The 24,240-nt window shown below is 41.6% G+C and overlaps 2 protein-coding genes across 2 annotated transcripts in view; one reads left to right on the top strand and one right to left on the bottom strand.

The window, feature by feature from the left end:
- Nucleotides 1–9,743, top strand: part of STARD9 (StAR related lipid transfer domain containing 9) — a 96,422-nt gene extending 86,679 nt beyond the window's left edge. Inside the window, exons 25-34 of the mRNA XM_064424512.1 lie at nucleotides 512–709; nucleotides 1,854–2,037; nucleotides 2,686–2,832; nucleotides 3,471–3,576; nucleotides 4,212–4,354; nucleotides 4,594–4,658; nucleotides 4,747–4,952; nucleotides 5,343–5,422; nucleotides 5,829–5,987; nucleotides 7,048–9,743. Coding sequence (XP_064280582.1) covers nucleotides 512–709; nucleotides 1,854–2,037; nucleotides 2,686–2,832; nucleotides 3,471–3,576; nucleotides 4,212–4,354; nucleotides 4,594–4,658; nucleotides 4,747–4,952; nucleotides 5,343–5,422; nucleotides 5,829–5,987; nucleotides 7,048–7,149 — 1,390 coding nt within the window. The 3' untranslated portion in view covers nucleotides 7,150–9,743. The remainder of the gene's footprint in view (nucleotides 1–511; nucleotides 710–1,853; nucleotides 2,038–2,685; nucleotides 2,833–3,470; nucleotides 3,577–4,211; nucleotides 4,355–4,593; nucleotides 4,659–4,746; nucleotides 4,953–5,342; nucleotides 5,423–5,828; nucleotides 5,988–7,047) is intronic.
- A 1,165-nt stretch (nucleotides 9,744–10,908) lies between these two features.
- CDAN1 (codanin 1) overlaps nucleotides 10,909–24,240 on the bottom strand; it is a 32,139-nt gene continuing 18,807 nt past the window's right edge. The window contains exons 16-28 of the mRNA XM_064424528.1: nucleotides 23,809–23,898; nucleotides 22,697–22,751; nucleotides 21,571–21,704; nucleotides 20,790–20,893; nucleotides 19,178–19,327; nucleotides 18,713–18,776; nucleotides 18,144–18,222; nucleotides 17,009–17,166; nucleotides 15,957–16,064; nucleotides 15,516–15,579; nucleotides 14,211–14,413; nucleotides 13,415–13,522; nucleotides 10,909–12,657 (exon numbers count right to left, since the gene is read on the bottom strand). Of these exons, the coding sequence (XP_064280598.1) occupies nucleotides 12,532–12,657; nucleotides 13,415–13,522; nucleotides 14,211–14,413; nucleotides 15,516–15,579; nucleotides 15,957–16,064; nucleotides 17,009–17,166; nucleotides 18,144–18,222; nucleotides 18,713–18,776; nucleotides 19,178–19,327; nucleotides 20,790–20,893; nucleotides 21,571–21,704; nucleotides 22,697–22,751; nucleotides 23,809–23,898 (1,443 nt within the window). The 3' untranslated portion in view covers nucleotides 10,909–12,531. The remainder of the gene's footprint in view (nucleotides 12,658–13,414; nucleotides 13,523–14,210; nucleotides 14,414–15,515; nucleotides 15,580–15,956; nucleotides 16,065–17,008; nucleotides 17,167–18,143; nucleotides 18,223–18,712; nucleotides 18,777–19,177; nucleotides 19,328–20,789; nucleotides 20,894–21,570; nucleotides 21,705–22,696; nucleotides 22,752–23,808; nucleotides 23,899–24,240) is intronic.

The following is a 24,240-nucleotide window of genomic DNA, read 5'->3' as shown; positions in this document are numbered from 1 at the left end:
TGAGAGTTATCTTGTGTACCTGGTGATGTGGGAATATATTTAATTGATTTATTGCAATGTAAAAATAATTGATACATCCTATTTATGGAAATATCCCATTCATGTTTCTGTGAATAAATACTGCTGTATGACTAAACAAAAATAATTTCTAACGCCCCATAAATATGCAAAATATTTTTTTAAAAATAACAAGATACTTGATTCTTGTGATTGTAGAACTGAGTGTGGGAAAATGTTGCAACAAAAATTTTGAAGCAGCTGCATTGGTCTCCATCTACAATTTGCCTCTCAGCTGTTACCAGCAGTAATCACAACCCTCTCTTACATTTCCTGCCATCAGAAAAACAGTGGCATTTTAGAATTTCTACATCTCTCAGCATGTAGACAAAGAGGTATTAGATGGTATTAGATTCCTATAAAAATTTTACATTAAAAATCTACCTAATATTTAAGTGCTTAAAAAAAACATTGCAGGGTGCATTTTATCACTCTAATCATGTTTCCCTAACAGGCACATGAGAACTATTGAAACTCTGAGGAAGGAAAGAGTAAAAAGGCTACAAAGATACCAAAGAAGCAGAAGCCTGAGCCCCCAAAAGCATTTGAGTCTGTCCCAGACTCTGGATGCAAGTCAGAGGGATCTAGATCTCCCCAGCAGACGCCGAGAATATCTGCAACAGCTGAGAAGAGATGTGGTGGAAAACACCAGGTAGGGCATTGGAAACCTCTCCTGTCCTGATGCTCATGAGCCCTGCTCACAATGGGGGCACATCAATGGTTCTTTCTGACATCTGAGACTTCAGGGGCAGAATTCTTCTCAGTGTGGGGGTATTCACCTTTGGGACAGAAAATGCTTTCAGGAAAAACGCATGCCTGATTTTAGAAAATATTCATTAAAACCTTGGGTCTAGTTTTATTTCAGTCCATAACAAGTGTCTAATTTATTATATGTGTATAATGGACAGGGACAGCCAAGTATTCTCTCTGGACTGGTTAGAAACCAACCTTCCTGTGATTTAGGAATGGTATTCTCCAATTTAGAACTCCTGCTGAAATCAGTGCTGCTTCCCCTTCCCATCCAACTGGAGGTAGGAAAGGTAAAGATCATGGGTTGAGATAAGAACAATTTGCTGGAAACAGCAATGAGATAGGAAACAGAGCAGTAACAGCAACAGCATTAATACCAAAAGATGTGAGAAAAGAAATTATTCAAACTGAAAACCCCCTGACAATAGACAATATGGGATGGGTCCCTCTGCCACATCTCAGCTTGAAGGAACCCCTTCTGTCCAGAAGTGTGCCTTTCCTCCACCACAGCAATAATGTGAGCTGGTATAGAATAACCTCTGTGCCCTGGCCATGCCTCCTTCCAGCAAAATTAGCTCTGTCCTGGCAGGAACAAGAACACTCCTTCACTAACTTAAAATCCACAGAGTTCAGTTTCATTTTAAATATCAGAAAATCTCTGCACCACTTCACTATTTAGAATTTCAGTTTCTTGTTCCCCACCATATTCCCTAAATGTTTTACTTCCTTTGTAGTCAGGAGACAGTTATTTTCCCAACACAATAATCTTGTATGTGATATGCCAAAGCTATAACCTTATATCATATGGAGACCTGATTTAGAAACCACTGAAGTAATCTCAGTAGTAATTGGACTTGCAATCTGAGTAATTTTCCAAGGCTTATGTCTACTTAGCCATTAGTGAGCAAAGAAAAGCTTTTTGGAGGCTGATGTGGTGGGGTTTAATTGCTTTTCTGGCAGGTTTTCCTGTTCTAAATTGAAATACTATTTTTTCATGGTATTTCAAGTAATTATCTGTTTTTCTCCTAACTTGTCCATCCTTACAGAGTTCAAGAACCAAAAAGAAGAAGCATTCAGCACCCTTCAGACATTGAACTGCTGCTCCAAGACTATCAGAAGGCACGAGAGGAAACCAAAACTGAAATTGCAAGAGCTAGGGACAAACTTAGGGAGAGAGCAGAGCAAGAGAAAAGGCGGATACGGGAACAAATATTTTCTCAATTACAGAAGGTGAGCATTATATTGAAAGTACACATAGTCTTGAAGTTCTCAGGATTTTCTTAGTATGTAATTTTTACTTGGTCTTCTACCATTGAGTAGTTGCATTGGTAAAGTAAAATCTTCAGTCTTTAACAGCTATATTTGACTAGCAAGTTAAGTCAGGGGCTTGAGAAGTAGACAAAGAGCAATAAATGGGACTGAAAAGACATCTTTTTATTAAACTTCTTCCTCTTAAAAGCATCCTAGCATTAGTTTGATAGTTTGAACTCTTATAAGTGAAGATAACAGCAAAACCTGCATTTCCACAGAGTGTCAGATTTTACAGGGTCATTCACTCTATGGTTTATATGATCCTAGGCATTCAAACAAACTTGCTTATTTAATGCTTTCTGTATGGCAAGTTTGTGTCAACACTTCTTGGAAGAAATTGGATTTATTTAGATTCCTCTTTCAACTTTCAGTGCTGGGGTTGTTTTTGGTTTTTGTTTTTGGAGGGTTTTTTTGTTTTGTTTTTTTGGGGTTTGTTTGTTTGTTCGGGGTTTTTTTGTTTGTTTCTTTGTGGGGTTTTTTGGTGTTTTTTTTTTTGTTTTGGTTTGGTTTTTTTTTTGCAAAATACTGTGGGTTTTTTTTTGCAAAATACTGTGATTCCTATTACAGGAAGAAGCAAGACTGAAGACTCTTGCAAGTACGAGCACTTTGTGTACAGACTCCAGCCTCAGCCTCTCCTCTGGCCCAACATCTGGTTACAACAGCAGTAATACTGCCACATACACAGCAAGTAACCTCAGCAGCCAGGAAGGGCAGGTGAGAAACCACTGCTGTGTGAGACTGGTGTCCCCTGGTGCTTCAAGCACAGAGGCATAGTGTAGGCACAGAGATGGTTTTTGAGATGATTTAAATTCTGTCACAGCTATGAGGCAGGACAAGTTTGCATTACCAGTACATAGATGGGTGACATGGGGTGAGGGAGCCTTTTGTAATGTAATTGCAAAGGACAGTGACACTTATTTTGCAAGTTTTGGGGTTTTTTTTTTTGTAAGTCATAGATAAAAAATCAGATAGTTACTACTGCCTATGTAACTATCAGAGATCTGTCAAACGTTTTAGAAACAGCAGGCCTTTTCTTGTGATAAACCTGATAGCATCTGACATTCTGACTCCCTAATGATACCTGCATTGACTTGAGTTTCCATGTGTGAAAATGTACTTTCCATACTTTTGCAGTATGTACCCATGCTAGTTCCTTGCACTTACTTTGCTAAATTTCCCAAGTTAAAGTATTATTTCATAACTACGGGAAAGGCAAAGGGGTTACCTCATGATAAAGAGATGCTTCCAGCCTTGTAAGGCAGATTTGCTACTAATATTCCACTGCCTATTTAACACAAATTATTTTTCCCATTTCAAATGAATGCTCCCACTTCTGCACTTTCTTAAATCAGGTTTCTTCTGGAAATAATTTGGTTACAAGTGATACACGAGGTCGCTCAGCTGTTAGAAATAGTCAGCTTTACACATTAGAGCAACTGCATAAGGATTCAACATTTGGTAAGTAAAACATACATTTTCTTCTTTTGAGCTGTATCCCAAAGCCCAAAGAGATTTGTCATTTATGCAAATCAAAATCTACTTTGAATCTGGATATTGCAAGGACGTCCCTACCTTTACATGACTTCAGAAAAATACCATCAACCAGTAGCCAGTGCTTGCTTAGAATTTCTTTAAATATTAAATGGTGATTTGCTTCTTCTGAAGTTGGTCTTTTGATGTGGAAACATCAAAGTACAGCTTTTTGAGATAATATGAGGATAATATTTTGAATGAAGGAAGGAAGCAAGGAGTGTGTGGCCCAAATCTGCAACGAGTATAGAATTGTAAAAGCAAATTCTAATTTTTAGCCTCAAGAGTTAAGCTATCAATTTTTCCTTATTTTATTTTCCTACGTGTGGCAATAGCTGTTAAAACTTCAGTACTGCAAAATATAACTGCAGTGTAATTACCAACACACACACAATGTCCAGGCAAGGGATGTTCAATGTCCAGGCAAGGGATGTTATCACTCCTTCATTAGGATCAGATGGACTGGGGGCTCCAGTGGAGAGTTTAAGTCCCTACAATTTAAGAATAGTGGTGGGGTTACATTTTAATTTTTTTTTATTCCCTCTCTGGCTTATTTCCTGCAGAAGCCAGCAGAACTCAGCCACCTTTTCCTTCAAGTGGCACCAGCTGTAGGTTCACCCATGGTTTAACTATTTCTGTCAACTCCTCTTCAACAAAAGGATACCAAGATTTATCCAAACATATCCTGGCTAATGCTACCACTGAGGTAAGTAAAAACAGAGTTTTTACTTATTCCTTCTGGAAGTTGTAGCAAAAATGGGTGGGACAAGTCTTGTTCTACATCAGAAACAGTTACCTATTTGTGAGGTACAGACACGATCACTGAACAGTTGTGAAGGATGGGTAAAAGTGATCCAGGCTGCAGCCATGGGGTGCAGAAGAGAGTGTGGGGTGCTAGCTGGAACGTTTGAGTGAAGCTGGTGTCATTTGTCATTGTTTTCTAAGGTAATGGCAGCATGCTCTCACAACCTGAGGAACCTCTACACGTGCCAAGCAGCAGCTGGGTGGAAGTAAGTTTATGGCAGGTCTGTGTAAGGGGAGGCCTTTCTCTGTACCTGGCCTTCTGGTGGGCAAATACCTTTTGTTTGCCTTTGACAGATATCAGTGTACAGAAAAAGAGGTGCAGGTGTACTACAAAGTCTTCCCTTCAGCAACAAGGCACGGATTTCTGGGAGCAGGAGTGATAGAAAGGCCTCTTCCCTATGTGTGGGGAGTGGTGAGAGATCCTGGCAAGAGGCATCTCTACGACAGCGCCATCAATACAGCTCGAATACACAAGAAGGTAACCAGCCACATTCACCTGGGTGAGTATCCTCACACCTAGCAGATGACAAGCACCATCTGGATGTAAGCAGAGAGGAAGAAAGTTAAAGGCATCTTGTTCCATTTCTTCAGGCGTAAAGAAACAATTTCATCATTTAATATGGGAGCTTCAGCTTTACAGGGCTTTTCCAAGGCTGATATTAAACACATCTTGCTGTGAAGTGCAGCTAGAGACAGTGGTTTGAAAGTAAAGACAAACCTGAAGTGGCTTGAAAAAGTGTTTAAATATGTATTATAGCATATGAACTAGAGCTCTACTCCCAGGCAGTAAGTCAAAATAAAATATGTATCTCCATGTAAGGGTTGGGGAAAATTGTGACAAGTTGAAGTTGTCAAAGTCTAATTCCCCTTCCTTATTTTTTTTTCCCCAGTATATTTAGTGACTGATACCTCCCTATGTTACCTAAAGCAGCCCCGGGATTTCTGCTGCATTACTGCAGAAGCCAAAGAGGTAAAGTGAGCATTCTGTCTGCAGCACAGAGGAGTTGTTCTGATATCCTGGTTCAAGGACAAAGGAGAGAAAGAAGTTCAATCTTCTTATCTGCAGAAGTGTCAGTGTAGCAGAAAGGAAAGTCATGCCAGTGTCACACAAGTGAAACAAGTGAATTATGTGTGAAACCCTCTTGTGAATGACAATTGTTTATCGAGGCTCATCAGACACTAACACAAGTGTCACACAGTATATTCTGGTTGCAAACACACACGATTTTGACAAAAACATATTTAATAGATATGAGAGTAGTAATTTTTCATGTTAAGTAAGCAATGTGAGAAATATTCCTCATGGCAAACAATGAAAACATTGCTATATGCATAAAATTTTTCAAATTGTCATCTTTACACCTTGTCATGTGCAGGAGAACTTGTCTGTCCTGGCTATTCAGTCTGTCTATGATGCATCCATGCCTCAGCCTTGTAAAGAAGCAGTGAGAGGGGAGATTTTGCCAAGTGCTTGGATACTGGAACCTGACATAGTGAATGGAAGAGAGATCACCAGAGTTATTTACATGGCACAGGTAAGGATTTTTCTGTATGTCCAACTGTGAATGCAAAAAGCTCTTACACAGCAGAACACTTACGAGCTGGCAAGCAACAAAAACCACAATCCTTACGCTATACTCCATGAACCTTACAAAGTGACCACAAAGTCACCTCTTTCACACTTCTCAATGCAGAGACTCTTACTAGGATTGTGTTCAAGAACATATTCCCAAGCTTTTACAGCGTTCAAGGCTGCTTCCTTGGATATTGAGTTCTTCTGTACAGGTTTATCAGCAATTTTAATATACCTTGTGCTCATGTGGAGAGCCAGTATGGGGAGTCTTGTTTGCATTTTCACATAGCTGTGGACACAGAAAGTCCACCTGGGGTTATACGATTTTCAAGATCCCTGAAAATACTTGGTGCATTTTTCTAACCAAAGTCATTAATTCTTCACACTTAATAGATACAAAAGAGAAGTCAAGATTAGGATTCAAGTTAAGAATAAGAAAATGCTAATTTTATAATTCATTTTTAGACTCATTTGAAAAGTAGGTTCACTTTGAGACAGGGGTATGAAGTATTTTAAAATGTCCAGAAGAGCACGTTTTAATGTGTAATATTCATTTAAATGCTTATGTAGTGATAAATGCCATTAGTCCTTTAAACTCATTTATTTAAAGCTTAAAGATACATTTTTTAAAATATCATTAATTAGCACATGCATTTTACAATGCATAGGTGAAATGTATATATGCATTTTAAAATTTAATATGCGTGTTATATTGCCTTTATGCATATACATTTTCAGTAACACTGTGTGTCTCAAACTAGTAAACTTTAATCCAAGCTCAAACTCAAAAGCCATGTGGGTCATACCTGCTAGAAGCAACATCAAATACCAAAGTTTTGAAAGTCTGTGGAGCATTGGGAAGAAAAAGATACAAACCACACAGTAATGATGGCATTTGGCTGTTAACTACTTTTGTGACCCACACATACTTGTTACATCAGAGCTGTTCCAGACTGGAGAAGGGTTCTGTTTAAAGCAGGTACAGACTCCAGCCTGCAGCCTTTCCTCTGTAATCCCTGCAGGTGGACCTTGGAGCCCCGGCCATCCCCGCCAGGCTCCTGAGCTCCGTGGCGAAGCAGCAGCCCCTGGTGATTGCTCAGCTGGCTCACCTGCTCACTGCTTAGTGCTGCAGCTCCAGCAGACACTGAAGAGCCCCTGACAGCCCACAGGGACACACAGGTGTCAGGAAGTGTCATGGAAAATGCTGCCTCCTGAGGCAGCCACCACCAAGCCTCACTTCAGGAGCCTGGCTGCTGCTGCTGGACTATGTGGAAGTGCAGTTAGAGAACAGGATCATTTGCTCTGGCCAGCACCACTTATAAGAAATGCAGCACGTTTAGTGGGGAACCTCTCCAGGAAATAGCAGTGGAAAAGCTCCATGGAAGAGAAGAAAGGTGTACTGCCCTATAAAGAGCAGAGGAAGAGACCTTGCTTTACAAGAGCCAGAATCATAGAGCATATTACTTAACTCCTGTTTCCAAGCAACTTCAGAGATCAACTTCTTTCTTTAAGTAAGTTTAGGCTGGAAGCAGTCTCTGTATGGTTTGAGACCTTTCACAAGCTCTTGAGCAGAGCTGCAAAGCCACTTTCTAATGATGAGATAAGTACCAAATGCAGAATTCCTGACTGTGCAGATAAATCATTTATCTTAGCTGGCTGCTGGTTCCCTTCCCCTTGAAGAGGGAAGTCAAAGCAGCACAATATTCACTAGTCATCCTACACCCTGGATAGAATTTTTCATGTATTTGCTGACTGCCTGCAGCCAGTGTAAGGTGTTTCAGATTTACACTAGGCAGCATCAGTGGACACCACCATACCTCAGGACACAGTTTTACTGTACTGCAGAATCAGGTGCTTTGAAATAAAGAAACCAAACTGTTCTACACAGTGACACTGTCATGGATAGGTTAGTACTCAGTAATCAGCTTGTTCCTAGAATTTAAGTCCTGCAAGTAAGAGTAGCTCCAACATTTTTCCATAACGGCTTTTCCCATCAGCCCTTCTACAATTGCACCCAAATGCATTAGGAGCTGAAAATATAGCCTGGCCATAGTCTTACCACATTTCTTTGTTCATAATGTGGCCAGCTGTCCCACTGCAGCAAATACAGACTCTTCCCATTCAATTACCTCATGGGACTTCTGTGGCACTTAGTCCAACAGTGCTCCTGTCAGGCTTTACATGTTTGTTCAACACAATCCCTAGGCTGGTTCACATGTTCCTAAATTTAAGCAGAACCACAACCACCTCAAATATCCAAATAACTTAATTTCATTCTTCAGCACAACAGTACAGAATCACTTTAGATATATCTAAGCAATAAAAGCTGATATGTTATGCTTTAATTAGCTCAAAAAAGTCCACATTGTTCAAGAAGCTCTTGCACTTTGAATTTGTCAAGTGAGAAATGTGTATTCAAGCATCCACCGTACTGCTACTTTAACACAGTTACTTTCAATACAAGGTGTGGTTTCCCAGCACACGGAGAAGTTAGCTGCACTTCCCACCTTTGAGTTCAAGAGCCAAGATCTATTTTTACTCTGTCTTTGCACAGCTGTAATTTTGGCTCTCAGCTTCTGTGTTACTTCCTGTTACTAATATAGTGAGTTTTGAATGAAAAGACAATAGCTATTTTAAATTGACACTTAAGAATATAGCAGTTTTGATACATACCCACCCAAGGCTTCCTCTTCTAACTAGCTCAGGGAGGGTAACAAAACCTTTCACTTACAAATTTGCTTTGTTTGATCTTTGGATAGTCATGTCTACAATCTTAACACCCATACATTAGTGTTCCTTTTTTTGGTGAGGTCCAGGCTTTTGCTAAAAGCCTGAGTCACAGCATGGTTCACTTTGAGCATCACACATCCTACACAGCCCCTCAAGGAAGAATGGGTAACCTGTCACAGTTTTCTGCAGCTGAGAAAAACGACAGATTTCCAGATTTGTAATGTGACAACATCCTCCCTTCAGTGGAAACCCAAAAGGAAGAGCAGACAAGGCTGTACAGTAAAGCCCCAGGAAAAATGAGCAGAACCAGCAGCATGGGATATTGGCTCTGTCCCTAGTGCTGCTTCTGTTGCTTTCCAGAGGAGATACGGGAGGCCTTCATACAACCCACTACAGATTTGCTCAGTGCTTTGCTTTTTTTCCCTTTTATTTTGGACACGGCACTAGTGGTAAAGCAGGTTTTGTAGGAAAAACATCTCGGGGGACTCCTCTTGATCAATGATGCCAGTGCCTATGAAGGATAGTGTCTTATTGTACAGTGCATCAGATGTTTATTTTTATATATACTTAAATTTTTTTTTCTACGTTTACAAATTAAGTTATTTATATATGCTTGGTTTGAAGCGTTTTTATATGCTATCAAAGCTAAGTTTTATTTTTATCAGTATTGAATTAATGTAACTTTTTTTTAATACAGTCTTCAATTGATACTAAAAAGCCTATTTATATGAATGTTTTCTTTTGCAAATACAACATTTTTTGGTACTTGCTAATGAATGGCATTGGTTTGTTTGGAAGGAAGAAACAAAGGCCCAGCAGATATCAAATTTGTTTCTCTACAACAGGAAAAACCAACTTCCTGTAAGTTACTGCTGAGCAGCAGATGATCAAACGAATTATATTGTACCACCCAGGGTTGCATCTCTGCTCCTAAATCAAGGTTGCTATTTTCATATCCACAATAAATGGTATTTTCTACACAAGAAAATGTGCCCCACCTTATTTTGCTCCAGCTAAGATACCCTTCTATGGAACTACACTGGATAGAAAACCAACACAAAGGCAAGTTTGTGATATCAGATGTAGGCCTCCTACTTACCTGCTGAGGAATGCACATGGGATATGAACTTTTGGCACAAGAATCAAGAAGCCAGTCACTGCTTAAATTGGGGTTCTGTGACAGTGCTTTCTGCAAGCAAAGTGGGTTTTGTTTGGTTATTAAAAAAAAAACAAAAAACACAAAAGTTGGGTGAAGCTTCTTCCCAAGTCCTGTTACACAACTCCCCAGACCAGCACATTCAGAAGGGAGCTAATATAACACCATTTTTCCTAATTCTCTTTTGAGACCTGTGAGTTTACAATAGGAAAGACCTGCAGAGGAAAGGCCACACCCTCAGAGCTGGCTTTCAGAGAGCTCCTGCTCTCCTGCCTGCAGCACCTCTGGCACCAGCAGCAGTGCCCAGGACAGAGGGACAATGCCAGAGGGCCTGGTGCTGAGAGAAAGCCACCAGCCCAGAGGGCTGCAGGGTCGTGTGGTCCCACGGCCAGGGGTCCACAGACAGAAAACCTGTGCTCCACAACTGCCCCTGAGCCTTGGATACACAGTGGGGTGTCTGGTTCCACAGAGCAAACTGCCTGGGGCTGTGGGATGCCCAAGAACCAGCGTCACTGCATTAAGTCATGAGAACACAGCAACAGGGTGTTTCTTACCTGCTGGCTCCCACTGCAGAAGTGTCTCCAGCCCCTTAGGGCACAACTGTGTTCTCAGACTGCTGGAAAGTGCTCCTGAGGCTTGGGCACCTTTTAAATAAAAACTTCCAAATATGTTGTATTTGAGAAGGACAATTCCAGTACACTGATCTCATGAAAATGGCTGTGGCCATGATAGCTATGCAAACAGTTTTACAACACCCAAATAAATCCATGCCAGAACCAGGAGCACCTTTTTTATCTCTTATGGATTCCAGCTTCTTCCCCTTTCAGCACCCTGCCCTCCCTTACATAACCAAGTAGATTTCTATTTCAGCAGAAGCTTGACAGGCCAGACAGGAGATCTGTGCTGCCCTTTGTCTGCCCTACCCTTTGTGCCAAGGTACCTGTTTTGTTCTTCAGCCTGATACCATGAGGTTCTCTACTGACACCTTGAACACAAGACAAGACATTTAATAACGTTTATTATGACAACAACTTCAAATGAGATCTGCAGCAAAACATCACATAATACTCAGCCTCAGGGAGCAGGTATGGCATGATATGGTGTACTTGCTCTTCAATTTGTATTGAATTGTTCCATTTGTATTTGTATTGCAGCACGCCTACTTTTGGGGACTTTCATTCACATCAGAAAGCCCCTAAAAAGAGGAACGCAGGTGGAACCTGCCAAGTCTTTCAATACAGTGCTTAGTTAACAAGACAAGAAAAATTACAATATAGTTCAGACACTAATGCACCTCTATGATTTCTCTTTCTGTATCACATATTTTAACAGAAGCCACAGTTCTACCTAATGAGTTCTGTCTGTAGTTTTGCTTGAATCACTAACTCCAAGATGTTACCTTTTCTCACCTTGTACAGGGAAGAGGCTAGTAAATTAGCAAGCTAAACAGCCCTGGGCTTCACCTTGTCCAGAGGCTGTTCTTAAATAACACAGAACTTGCTTTCTGGAAAAACCTACAAAAATAGGACACTCCTAGACAAAAGGAAATAATGTCCTCACTGCTTTGGGGCAGAGGGAGGGAATCCCATGAGATAGCTGATGAACACCTAAACATATTCTGCTACTCATCAGCAGTCCCTGATCCTCAGCTCAAGGACATACTTGGAAAGAAGGGAGTGAACAGGAGGTCACACTCTTGCTGTGACCATCTGTCTGTAAGGGCAGAAAATGCCCACTGTCCTCCAAGAAATGGGCCCCTTTCAAAACCCACTCTCCAGTGCTTCTTCACTACTTTGTCTGCTCTTCCAGGCTGTTGTTCTCTTGCTGCAGCACTTCCTGACTGATAAAACCCAAACTCAAGGCAAGAAAAATTATTTAAAAAACAGTGAATAGCAGCCAGATGCCATTTATGTTCACAACTATAAAAGTGTCTTAAAAATACTGTCTTCAGTAAAAAATATAAACAGATATTTTATTCCTTATTTCTATGAAAAACCCTGGGAATTGCAAATTCTGTTTCCAACAAGAGATGGAAAAACACTTAAGCATCCTTTAGCAATGATGCCATCAATGGTCTAGTGGATTTATTTAATATGGTTTAACTTTTAAAATCAGTCTTAAAAAATTAAAATCAAACCTTCAACACTGAGCTTACAATGAAAAATAAATATAGGCACATCTCTGTGTCGTATAGGCTCACCTCTTCCCTCCCTTGACTGTAGAGGATTTGTTAAACAACATGAGAAGTCACACTGAGTTAAGAGACAGCCACCAAGAAACAATCTCTGATCACTCACAGTAACTTGAGTTGATTCCTGGGTTTGGTCACAGCCTGTTGCTGCACAAATACAAAAAGTGTCTCTGAGTCCAAACAACAGCTGCTCTGAGATACAATCAAGGTGCTTTAGAGATTTTTGACTTGGAGATACATTTGCTGATGTAAATCCTTCAGCAGAGTCACCACGGCAAAATGTCCGTGACAGAAAGCCCAGCGCAGGTTTTGCACAGTGACCTCTTAGCTTCAGTGTGCTCCCAGCAAAGAGCTCCCAATCCTTTCAGAAACACTGAAAATTCCACTTGCATCTTCATTAGTAATTTTTGACCACAGAATCCACCTCTGCTAACTTTGTGTGGTCACAGTAGCTAGAGATTGTCTGGTCAGCTCACAGGGGTTAGTTCTGGGCTCCTCCATCTGCTGTTCTGATACAAATACTCGGGACAGCCTTTTCAGGTCTTTTATGAAATCCTGTAACAGACACAAACCAGAGAACCCTTAGTAATAGAAACAAAAGAGGCTGACTTAATTTTTCCATAAAGAACTTTACAAGGTTAAACATGTTGATGGTTTTCCAGTGCAAAAACCTAGAGGAACTACAGAATTGATTGCAATGATGAATGCCTGCAGACATGCTCAGTCTCCCCTCTGATCCCCACACCCTTCTCAGACAAGATTGCTGCCATAATTTAAATGGTTTAAACAACTCCAACATGCAAGTGCTCACCAGCCTTGGAATACTCTCCATTTTTAGCAAGGCATTTGAGTAGATTCCTACATTTTGATAGTGGCCAGAATAGTGAGACCCCTCTCTAGAACATTCTGAATGCTCTCACACTCTGGTGGTAGGAGGCACAGGGATTGAAGTGCAAGACTGGTCAGTTAAGATGCTTCCCAACACATCATTCTCAGCTGGAAGGCAGCAAGCACACTCAGACTAGAACTGAAAACTGGTAACTGAGCCAGCTGGTCTCCAAAGTGGTTTACAGTTTTCTTGGAAATGTTTCCACTGCATAGGCAATGTTGGATTCACACAAGTACAGCTTTCAGCCAAACACCAGCAGCAGAAACAAGCTTGTTGGAAACCAGTCCTTCCTTTGCATCAAGCAGGAACAACAGATGGGAAGGTTATGGGCCTTATCTATATTAAATTAAAACACAAGGATTTCCTGTTTACATAGCTTTACTTTTTATTTCACTTATTGTTCATGCATATCTAATTACTTACTGAGGGCCAAGGGAGCTCTTCAAGGATATGCAGGCAACTCTGGATTTCACTAGCTCTCATTAGTTCATGTTCTATAAGACCATGAAGCAGGAGAAGGAATAAATCCCACTGCACAAGAGAAGAAAATAATAACAACTCAAAAAAATTGATTGTGTGCTTGTTTCTTTTTCCATATATAATTCATGCTTTTCTTTTTGGATCAGAACATGGAAAAAAGAAGCAAGCACATTATCTATCTGTGTGTGACAATGAGGACAAGAGCAATGTCCACAATGAGTGAACACAATTCCTTTAGTTCATACATTATCTTCTACCATAAAGTATGTATATGGTATTATAAATTCTCAGTTTATAAATACACCAAGTATTTAATTCCTGCCTGATCAAGAACAGCGTGAAAAATTATTTGATTCCTGAAATAAGCTGGGTTTAGCCTGCAATAAATAGGGTGATTTTCAGCTTTTGTTGGGGTGCTTGTAACACCAACAGGCATGCAGAAATACAAGCTGATAAAAGGCACAAGAATGCTACTGATGACAGTCACGTGTCCTTGCTCAAATGGGTCATTTTGCCATTGGTTCCAAACCAAAACTGTGCCTTCCTGAGAGCCCCCCAGGCAGGTACCAACCCCTGACAAGCTGTGCATGTCCCTCTCCTTCACTGCCCTGCAGAAACAAGGCCAGCCAGCAGTGACCAAACCCGCTGGCCTCAGTCACACGAGCCACCAGTGAGCACTGCGGGCTGGCAGAGCTCCTACACGAGTGCCAGCCTGCTCCCACATCAGAATGAGCTTTACCTCTCTCTGCTTGGCTTCTGCAAGATAACCCATGTTCTTCTTGCTGAAGATCAGCTGCACAGGCACAGATGTCCCAAAGTCCTCCTTCCAGATGGAGAACAGCAGCTTTAGGAGGCTGTAGGTGGGATTGTTCTTTACACGCAGCCTCTCAGGGCTCTTCTCTGGGGATTTGATCCCAAGACTCAGAGGAACACGATCTGAAACTAACAGGAGGAGGAAAACTGAATGCCTATAGCTGCGTTATTTCCTTTTATAGTCATCGTCTTGGTTCAGCATCACACTTAGGGAGTACAAACTAGTGAATCTAAGAGGACTGGAGTTTGGAAATATTAGCTCAATATTTCAAAATTATGAGCTTTGAAACTATACAGACAGTGTGACATCGGAGGAAATTTCTATTCCTCAGCAAAGAAGACCAATTGGTTGGAAAATAGCCCCAACTCCTGAAAGTCAGCCTAATATTTAGTCAAAGAGAACCTAGGTGTTACTGCAAAGGAGAGAAGAGTAGCACAGTTCAACATTGAAGTCTATAGACAGACTGAACAGCTGTCCATAGTTTAAACTATAGGCAGAGTTACATGACTTCACACAAGTGAAAGTAAAACTGAACAGTGCTTAACTGCAGATGAACATAAACAGAAGGAAGATACCAGTTCTTCCTTGGTACAGCCTAATGGAACAGGACAGGTTGACACTGCTGCCCCCAGAAAAAATTTCACAATATTCAGATGTGAACTGCCTCCTGGAAATTATGTATAAAACTTCTAAAGCTGGTTCTAAACACACAAAATTAGAAGGCTGCCAATGAAGAACCCACCTGCACTGAGATCAGAAGCCCCTGCTCAGAGAAAAACTATATCTACACATCAGAGCAAGAGAAAAAAACAGACTGGAAATGTTCACAGGAAACAATTTACGTCCACTCTTTCCCTTAAAGAGCCACAAAAACATAATGTAATGGAAAAGGTCCTTACTTTTAGGGAAAAAAGCCCAAACTCAACCACAATTTTTCAGAGGCAGAAATACTGGAAAACATATCCCATATTTAACTGAAGATGTCAATAAATAAAAAACAACAGATGTGAAACAGATCAGAGGGATGGTTACTCACTGTACAATTCTGTTTTGCAGAATGTAACAGGGAATAACAGCAACCACCCAAATTGACAGAAAAAAATCTTCAGACTCAGTGACAGCAAAGAGAATGAAACATCCATGAGCTCTAGACACTTATATCTCTGACCTCAAGGATCTAAGAGAACTGTAATAACAGATTTCAGTCTTAAATAGCTTATCATAACTCACCCAGCAAAGATGCCAACTCAACTGTGCACTTGGCCAGCTGCTGTTCTGATGTGGGACATATGAACTGGAAAATACAAAAAAAAAGTTTTATTTTTTCCCCCTACAGCAGATTGGACAAAACAGAGCTTCACAAGGGATAAAAAATATCCAAGATGAGCAGGCAATTTACATCAAGAAGCACAGAGCTGTAATGAGGGGACCACTAAAGACTGAAAGACAAAAAGGTCATATATGAAAAGGGGATTCACAAAGGCAAACTGCAGTAACAAGCAGATCTACACAGTATAAAAGAATGCAGTGCAACATTGCCACATTTGAGCTCAAATAAAAACTCCTCAACTGAATTCAACTGTGAGGCAAGGCAAATTAAAAAGTTTACAGGTATCAAGACAGCCCAAAGTGATTCAAAGGGAGTTTATGTTGCTTTTTTACATCTTCTACCTTTCTGCATCGAAGTGTCTGACTCAACCTTCCCAGCAAGCACTCCAGCCACACGTAGTCAACCACTTCACCCTCCTCCCGTGGGCCCACAGCAACACAGAGCACATCCTTGATGAGGAAGACAACAGTAACACACATTAGTATCCTGCACTTCCACAAACACATCCTTGGACCCGTGACAGAGCAGTTCACAAATAGTTCTTGGGTCCTCATTAAAACCAGAACCTAAGTCAGTACCTATACATTTCATAAGACAGAGTAAAGCTGATTTTTCACAACCTTACCAAGATCTCAATTTCTAGCAGAGTTCTCACTAATGTTACAAAGTAAAATGTAATGATGGCAACAACTTCATATTTCTTAAAAGTGAAGGAAAGCACTGAAAGCTCTAGATAAATTTCACAGCACAGCAAGCAGTTCAGGATAGAAGTGCTACCCTGAAAATCCAGATCCCTCTTATACTGTCAGGGAAGCTTCAGTGCCAACCCAGAGGTTTCCTCATACAACTTACCCTCCTTTTTTTATTTTAGCACAATCAAGAAAGCATTAAAGGATGTGAACTCATTTTCACACAACTGCTGGGAAAGCAATGACAGTGATAACCAGCATTACTTGTCTGTCAAGCAGAAGCAGTTGCAAAAAACATAGGCCAAATACGTAACAGTAAAAGGTGAGGTGCTCAGAATTCTTTTCCTGATGGGGTACATAGGTTAAATGATTGTGAAATTACACACAATACCATGGGGTCCACAGTGGTTTCCATTCTACTCATATCAAAAAGGCCACACTACCATGCTACCAGAAATCCTGTATTTGAGACAGCACTCCTAACAGGGAACTCTGATCCAGACACAGCAAGCAAGGGTTGGAAAAAACCTGAGAACCTTTCATCGTGCTTCCTAAGCACTCCCCACAGCCACCTCCTCAGAACCAGAACATTCTCTTAAAGAAACCCCAAACAAACAAACAAAACCCCACAAAACAACAATAAAAACAAATCACAAAACCACCAATGTGAAAAACTGGCAAGCCAGGAAGTGAATACTGTGTACCTTAATCTCATTGATGATCTGGGAGGGAAATGGAGCACAGTGCTGGCAGCCTGGAGGACAGTCCCTTCTCAACTCAAGAGCATCCTCACCCGGCAAGGGAAATCCTGGGACTTTCAGCATTCTGTTGAAGGTTGCCTTCACTTCCCTTTTGATGAGTGCTATAGAGAACAGAGAACAAATCCTGTCTGCTTCAGTTTCTGTCTCCACTGAAGCAGAGAATCATTTTCAAACACTCTTAGCCTCTCATTCCAAGGGCCACAGCGAATAAGGAAAAAAGACAGTTTACATTTTCAACCCACTCTCTCTGACCTCCCACTACATTTAATGTGCAGAGGCAAACGTGGGGAGGGTGTACTGACCCACAGGTGTAGAAGGCAGCCTCCCATCACTGCCAGGTACAACTGGCAACTCATCTCACTTCCCATAAAAATATTTCCATGGGTTTAACAAACACAGTAGCTAAGCCAGAAGGCAATGCCAAAGTAGAAAGCTGATTCACTGTGATCATACCAGTTCAACCACTGTGCCCATAAAAACCATGTCTTCTACCAAAATACATTTTGATCAGCATCCAAAACACTAAACTCCTGTGGCTGCAAATGGTACTTGGACATTCCTCCCCAGGCTTTTGGCACAACCTCTTGAAAAAATAGGTTTTCAGAGACTCTGAAGATTTGCCAGTGCAGTATTACAGAATAAAAGGACTATATTTGCCTTCAGCCTGCAGAAAACACATCCAGTCCAAGAACTGTTTGTTTTACAGGAGATTTCAGAAGCACTTTGTACACGTGAACCATAAGATGGCTTGAAAAGCAGTTGTCTGTATACCCTGGAAGTGCTAAGGCAACTTCAGCCTAAATGACATTTCCATAGCATTTACTCTCACCATCCTACAAGACTCCATAACTAAAAATCACTACCATGGGCCAAGCCCAAAAGATCCCTAAAGAAGGTTCTTAGAGCTAGAAATCATTTCTATTCTGCCTAAACAAGGAGGAACAGAGCAACTACATACTTTCCACTAAAAGAAAAATGAGCAGGACCAAGTACTTTATAACACTATCTGTCTCTTGATCTCAGAAAAAAGAGTACAATTCACAGGTTAGAAGCTCCAGTTCAAGGTAAAAAGACTCACCTGCAATGTTGGCAGAGAGCCAGCCACAGGCTCTCTCAGTAGCCAGTTCCACTGCAATGTTTTCTGCACTACTTAAAACCTTTACAGGGAGGATAACAAATGATAGGAGATTTACTATCAGCCACAGCACTGCAGTCAGTGAAAATTCAGAAAGAAGTCTAGAGGAAAAAGCTTAATTTTGGCATGCAACAGTTAAACTGAACACCACCACCTCTATGGAAACAGCTGGTTTGAGCAAACAACTGGGCCATCTTGATTTTCCAAAAACCTCATCAACTCTTGTGGAAGTTGATGCTAAAACAAATGCATTATGACTGCAAGTTAAATGCAATTTCTATAACATTCTAGCCTCATTAGTCAGCTATGAGCTGGAGTACCACTTTACCCAGAATATGCAAGGCATAGAAGTAGGAGTGACTCTTCTTAGCTATCTCTCAGTCCTCCCATGAGGGCATCAATAGATTTTCTTTACCTGAGCTATTAAGGGAAAAGTGAAGCAGCAATGGAAAAATGGTAATGATCCAGACTTAAAGTCGAGGCTTTTAATAAGTTTTAGGGAAAATACATACTGCTGCAGATGTCTCTTCTGGCAACAACACCCTTACTGCCTCAGGACCTTTTTTTTTGCAAAATCTACAAGAAAAGGAAGAAAGTATGCCACAGGATTAGTCTAGATTCTTGGACAACACTCAGAGGTTTATTATGTAGCAATGCAATAAATCAGATTAAAAGAACCAGACAAGGAAAGGGTAATTACAAGCAACTAAGCTGCAATATCAATTTTCCAAAGAGGGGAAATACAATAGCTGCAGTGGATGTCTGTTTGGAGCAGAGGGACACAAATCACCTTTATTCCTTCCTACAAATGCAGTACTAGCTGGCTGGAGCACAGCAGCATTCACCATAAGAAGAGTAGAGGGCATGGTTTATAATTACCAGAACCTGAGCATGACAGGCCAAACTAAATTAGGCTTACAGATTCTGCAGTAAGAAGAGATAGGAAGGCACAGATTTAAATAACTTTTCCTCCTTACTCTCTGCCTTTGATGAGCGCCTGGGCCCCTTCCTCATACAGATGAGTGCACACCTCTTCAAGCAGTTTGTCATGATTAACATCCTCCTCCTTCACTTTATCTTGCAACATGGCTTCAGCCCTTTGAACTAGCTCTGCTACCAGTGTTGCCCTGCAACAAAACAAAGAACAATCAGGCAGATTGAAATCAATACAAGAAACAGTGCACACTAAGTGTACCCAGCTCGTCTCCCCAGTTTAGGGGGATACCCATCTCAAATGCAATAAGTCACTCTACTACAAATGAATTAATTGGGCTGTATCACATCTGTATCATCTCCTTGTTCTGTGTGTATGGAAGACAACAGCAATGAAGACACCAAAACAGTACTAAGATTCAAGGTTTTACTAAAAACTTATTTGGTTACAGGTCTCCTTTCTGGCAGCAATACCTTGTACGCTCAACTGACAGTGCTCAGAAGCTCAAAGATGTCAGCAGCAGCCCACTGCAACCACCATTTCTGAGGGGCTGATAACACCTAATGCCTTCAGCAAGCTGGACAACAGAACAGTGCAAACTGAGCAAGCTCATGAGCTGGAGGGCAGGGCTGCCACACAGGAGGGCTGTGAAAAGAGGAAGAAATGGGCTGACTGCACACCTGTACAGGCTGGGGTCTACTGGCTACAGAGCAGCTCTGCAGAAAGGACCTGGGGGTCCCACAACAAGGGAAGGGAGTTAGGAGTGTCCAAAGAAAGCCAACCTTATACTGGGCTGACAATAGCAACAGTGCAGCCAGTGAGTCAAGGGAAGTTACTGCTTCCCTCATCACTGTGAGGCTGCATCTGGAGTAGTGTGTCCAGTTTTGGGATCTCAGGACAAGAAAGCCATTGACAATTTGAGTAACTGCAGGAGAAAGGAAAAAAATTATTGAAATAGCTGCGATGCTGGAGCACACACCTACAAGGGGGAGTCAGTTTCACCTAGCCTGGAGACAAGAAAAAGCTGAAGGGAGAAGGAAATTTACAAAGAAGGCAGAACAAGACTTCCAGGAAGAGTACTGCTAAAGATTGACAGGAATATCCACAAGCTGGAACAATGGATAGACATTCTGACAGGATATAAGGAAACATTTTTCACAAAGCCTGGGAAAATTAAGCATTGGAACATGGTAGAAAGAGGTGGCTGAATCCTCATCCTTAAGAGATGGAAACTTTTCCAACTGGAAAAGGTGCCAATAAACCTGACTTAACTTGAAAGCTGGGTCTGCTTTGAGCAGGAGTTTGGATCAAGTGACCTCCAGAGGTCATTTCTGATATGAGATTTTCCTATCATTAGCAAGAATGCTCTGAACAGGCTACAAAGTCTCAATGCTGCACTGCATTCACATACAAAATGTCCCACAGATGTATCCCCCTCCTCTCTACATTCCTTCACAAATTCCTGTCTACAACAGCAGTTGTTGCTGGTCAGTCCTACACAGCCTGTGTTCTTACACAGCCTTGGTGTTCTGCTACACAGCACACCCCCAGGGAAGCTTCTTTCCCCCATACACACAACTTTAAAGGATCAACTCTTTGTCTAATTATAATGTAAAGTTACTTATGAAGTCACAGAACAGGTGACCAGCACTTACTTGATGTGCTTAACACAGTTGGATCCCACCCTCTCTGCCACAAATTCCACTGTTCTCCGTAGGGAAGGAGGCTGGTTGTGGAAGAAGGCCTGCTCCAAATCCATCTGTTCAAGAGAAAGCACTACAGTTGATTAGAGCACTCCAGAGCCTCTTCTCACCAACACAGGGATGGACAGAACCACCTTCTGGAGATCAACAACAAGACAGTTTGCCTCCACTAGAACCTTCTGCTACTGTAGCATTCATCATCCCAGTTTTACTCCTTATTCCCTTCTAACCACTTAAAGTTTATTACCAGGGTTTCTGAAGCTACAAAAGATCTGTAAAGGGAAATGGGAGAGTTCTGACAGTATCTACTAGTAGTGAGTCACCACAGAGGGCTTGTTTTGGGAAGAACAAGCCCTTTTACAGGCTGGTAATCCTGTAAGCTCCTACATATGTCCTTCTTTCAGTGGAAAGCATGGCTACAATCTAACTGAAACAAAGTATGAGAAACATACCAACGTTCTATGTTAAAGAAGAAGGAAACAAATAAGACTAGTTGCTCCAGCTGCAAGAATGTTTACAGAGGCTATCTGGATTTCAGCACTGACACCATATCCCAGCCACATGACTGTAACAGAAAAACAGGGAGTAAAGATACCTGACTGTTAAACACAATGTTCCCCTGCTGTCTAGGTCCATTCTTTCCCTGGCATTAAGAGATCACTGTATAACCCTACACTCACACAAGCAAATTTCTCCTGTCCCTTTCCCCCTTGTGACTCCCTAATTTCGTTACCTGCAGTTTCCGCTGTGTGACAGAAGCCTTGGGTGCTAAGGACTCTGCAGCTGTGGGAGTGATTTTCCTCATAAAACCACCATTTTTCCCTCCACTACCAGCCACAAAAGAAGCAAGTAGTTTACGCAGTTCACCTGTACAGGAAAACATGTAAAAGCAATCATCAACTCCATAAGCAAGGAGAAAAACTAACATTAAAACTCAAGAACGAGAGTTTCACTTTTCCAGTCCTGCTCCCAGAGCAGATTCTCTCAGTTTCTACAGAAGCAGAAGCTTCAGTGAAGTAGAGGGGGCATCCCACACATGCAGGGCACAGCAAGGCTCTGAAAACAGGAAACTTCTGAAAAGCCCTCTAGCAGATGGGACTCGTTCAGAAGGAGGAGGGAGCAGTTATTTTTGTGCATTCCTTTTAGCATGGCAAGCAAGAACCGTAAATTCTACAAGGACAACAAAGGGAGCAGTTACACAAAATTCCAAGAGTCAGGAGCAAATCCTGGGGGAAAAGCTGGACAACCCATTCACCCCTAGAAGTTTTGTGATACAGGTTTAACATACAGTTTTCCTACTAAGACCCAAGAAGAAGAGCAACGTGTCCCCATCTGGGACTCTATTTAATAGTCTACAGAGAGGAATTTTACAACTGGTAGACAGATCCCATGGAAAAGCTATCTCAAACAACCTGACAAAACACCAGGGCACAAAAAGATTCTTCCCCTCTGCCTGGCAGCAGAAATCTGCTCAAGAATTAAGACACTCTTTGCAGCATAAACACCTCTTCCTACACCTAGGGTAGAAAAGCTGTGCTGTTGAAATGCTTCCTTACAGCTTGTGAGGGGTGGCTTCCCCTGTCCCTCTGGATTCAAGCTCTGTGGATCAACTATCCTGACTAGGTAACCTCCCTCCCCCAGCTTCACCAGATACTATCCACAGCTGCAGGAGCTTCTGCAATACAGCTTCTTATCAAGGTTCTTGCATACACAACTGAGACCTTAAGTTGTGAAGAGGAGTAAGAAAGGTGATCCAAGGACTCACAGTACCAAACAACAAATATAAACAACTGAATAAATAAAAGTAAATACCTACCAATATATTTTATGTATATAGTAAAAATAAGTAAAATACTTACCAAGATAGGGACAGCAGGTATAAAGTAATTGCTGATCCACCAAGGGTACAAAGTCCTGGTGAGAAAATGAAGGAAATGCTAAAAGGACACAGCACAAAATAAACAGTCTTCAAGTCAGAAATCCCATACATGCAGTCACAGGCAGGTTTCAGGGCTACCTTTCCATGACAACAATAGCTGGGTTCCAAATACACAGTAAAATTATGAACTTTGCAGCTCAAGTGTTCAGTCCATGTAACACAGAATGAGCTGCTCTTCATTTTGCTAGTGTAGTCCAGCCTTTGCCCCTGATCACTGTCAAAGCCCAGTTGAAAGCTGCCTTTGAGAAGGGAACCGGGATTGTTGCAACAGCTTCTAAGCATAAGGGAGAAACCTTTCCATGGAGGAAAATAAACGAGGCACATCTGCTATGCATTACACCTCCACAAGTGCCTTCATCCAGACTCCCTGGAACACCATGCCATGGAGAATGTCACCTCAGTATTAACACAGCACATGCAGGGCCAGAGGAGGAACAGGAATTTCAGATCCCATCCACCAAGGAAATATATCCGAGCATCCATACCACTTTTCCATGGAATACTATATATCTCCTTGCATGTCTAGGAATCATCTGAAACATCACACATGCCACACCCTCACCTCCTTTCCTGCATGCTCACACCATTTTCAGTTCAGTCACCCTTTATCATGACACTGGAAAACAGGTGATCTCACAAAGAGCAACCTTGCTCTTACAGTCCCACCTTTCTATTTCTGTTCACCATTACTTTTGCTTATTTCTGGGAAGGGCTACAGCTCTGTCAGCTCACCTTGCAGGAAAACAGCATCTGATCCTCCAGCATAACTTGGCACCTGTTCTGCAAATTATTGCAGCAGGTGAGATGGCTCCTGCCTGACAGAAAACCCAGAGCTTCAACACAGAGTTCACAACCCATAACACAGATGCAACTGAGGCCTTTGGACAAAGTGGGCATCACATCCATTGGCCTCCATATGTTCAGTGCAGCGGCCCTGAAGCCAAGTTCCTGATCAAATCTGACAGCTCCTGAGGAAGTGGTAGGTCCATCTTCCCTCACTGATTCAGAAGACATGCTGCTGCACTAACTCACCAAAGCCTGAGCAGATGTCACAGTATCCATCACAAATCTCTCCTGCCTGTCGTCAGCAGTAAAAAACAACTCTTCAGGGACTGATGGAACCTGAAACAGAAAACCCAGCAGCTGCAACCATAAATGCAATCAGTAACTTCCCCCATTTCTGAAAACAGGACAGTAAAATCTCACCACCCTGCCACCCACAAAAGATAACCCCTAGCACTAAGGATCCTCTTGCCCTGAGAACTTTCCATAAAATTAAAGACTTATTTTAATCACAGTAACAAAAGCCACCTTTCTTATCCTCCCCATACAGCATCTTCCACATTTCCAACAGGTTCCTGCTAAGTAATTACCTTGCTTCCAACTGGAGGCACAAAAGAATTTTAAAAGTTCATCATACACCATCCCTCTATCTAATAAATTCCTCAGCAATTCAAGGCTGAC

This window comes from Passer domesticus, chromosome 6, assembly GCF_036417665.1.
Source record: "Passer domesticus isolate bPasDom1 chromosome 6, bPasDom1.hap1, whole genome shotgun sequence".
Taxonomy (NCBI): domain Eukaryota; kingdom Metazoa; phylum Chordata; class Aves; order Passeriformes; family Passeridae; genus Passer; species Passer domesticus.
Note: the sequence above shows the minus strand (reverse complement) of the source record. Positions and strands in the feature narration are given on the sequence as shown.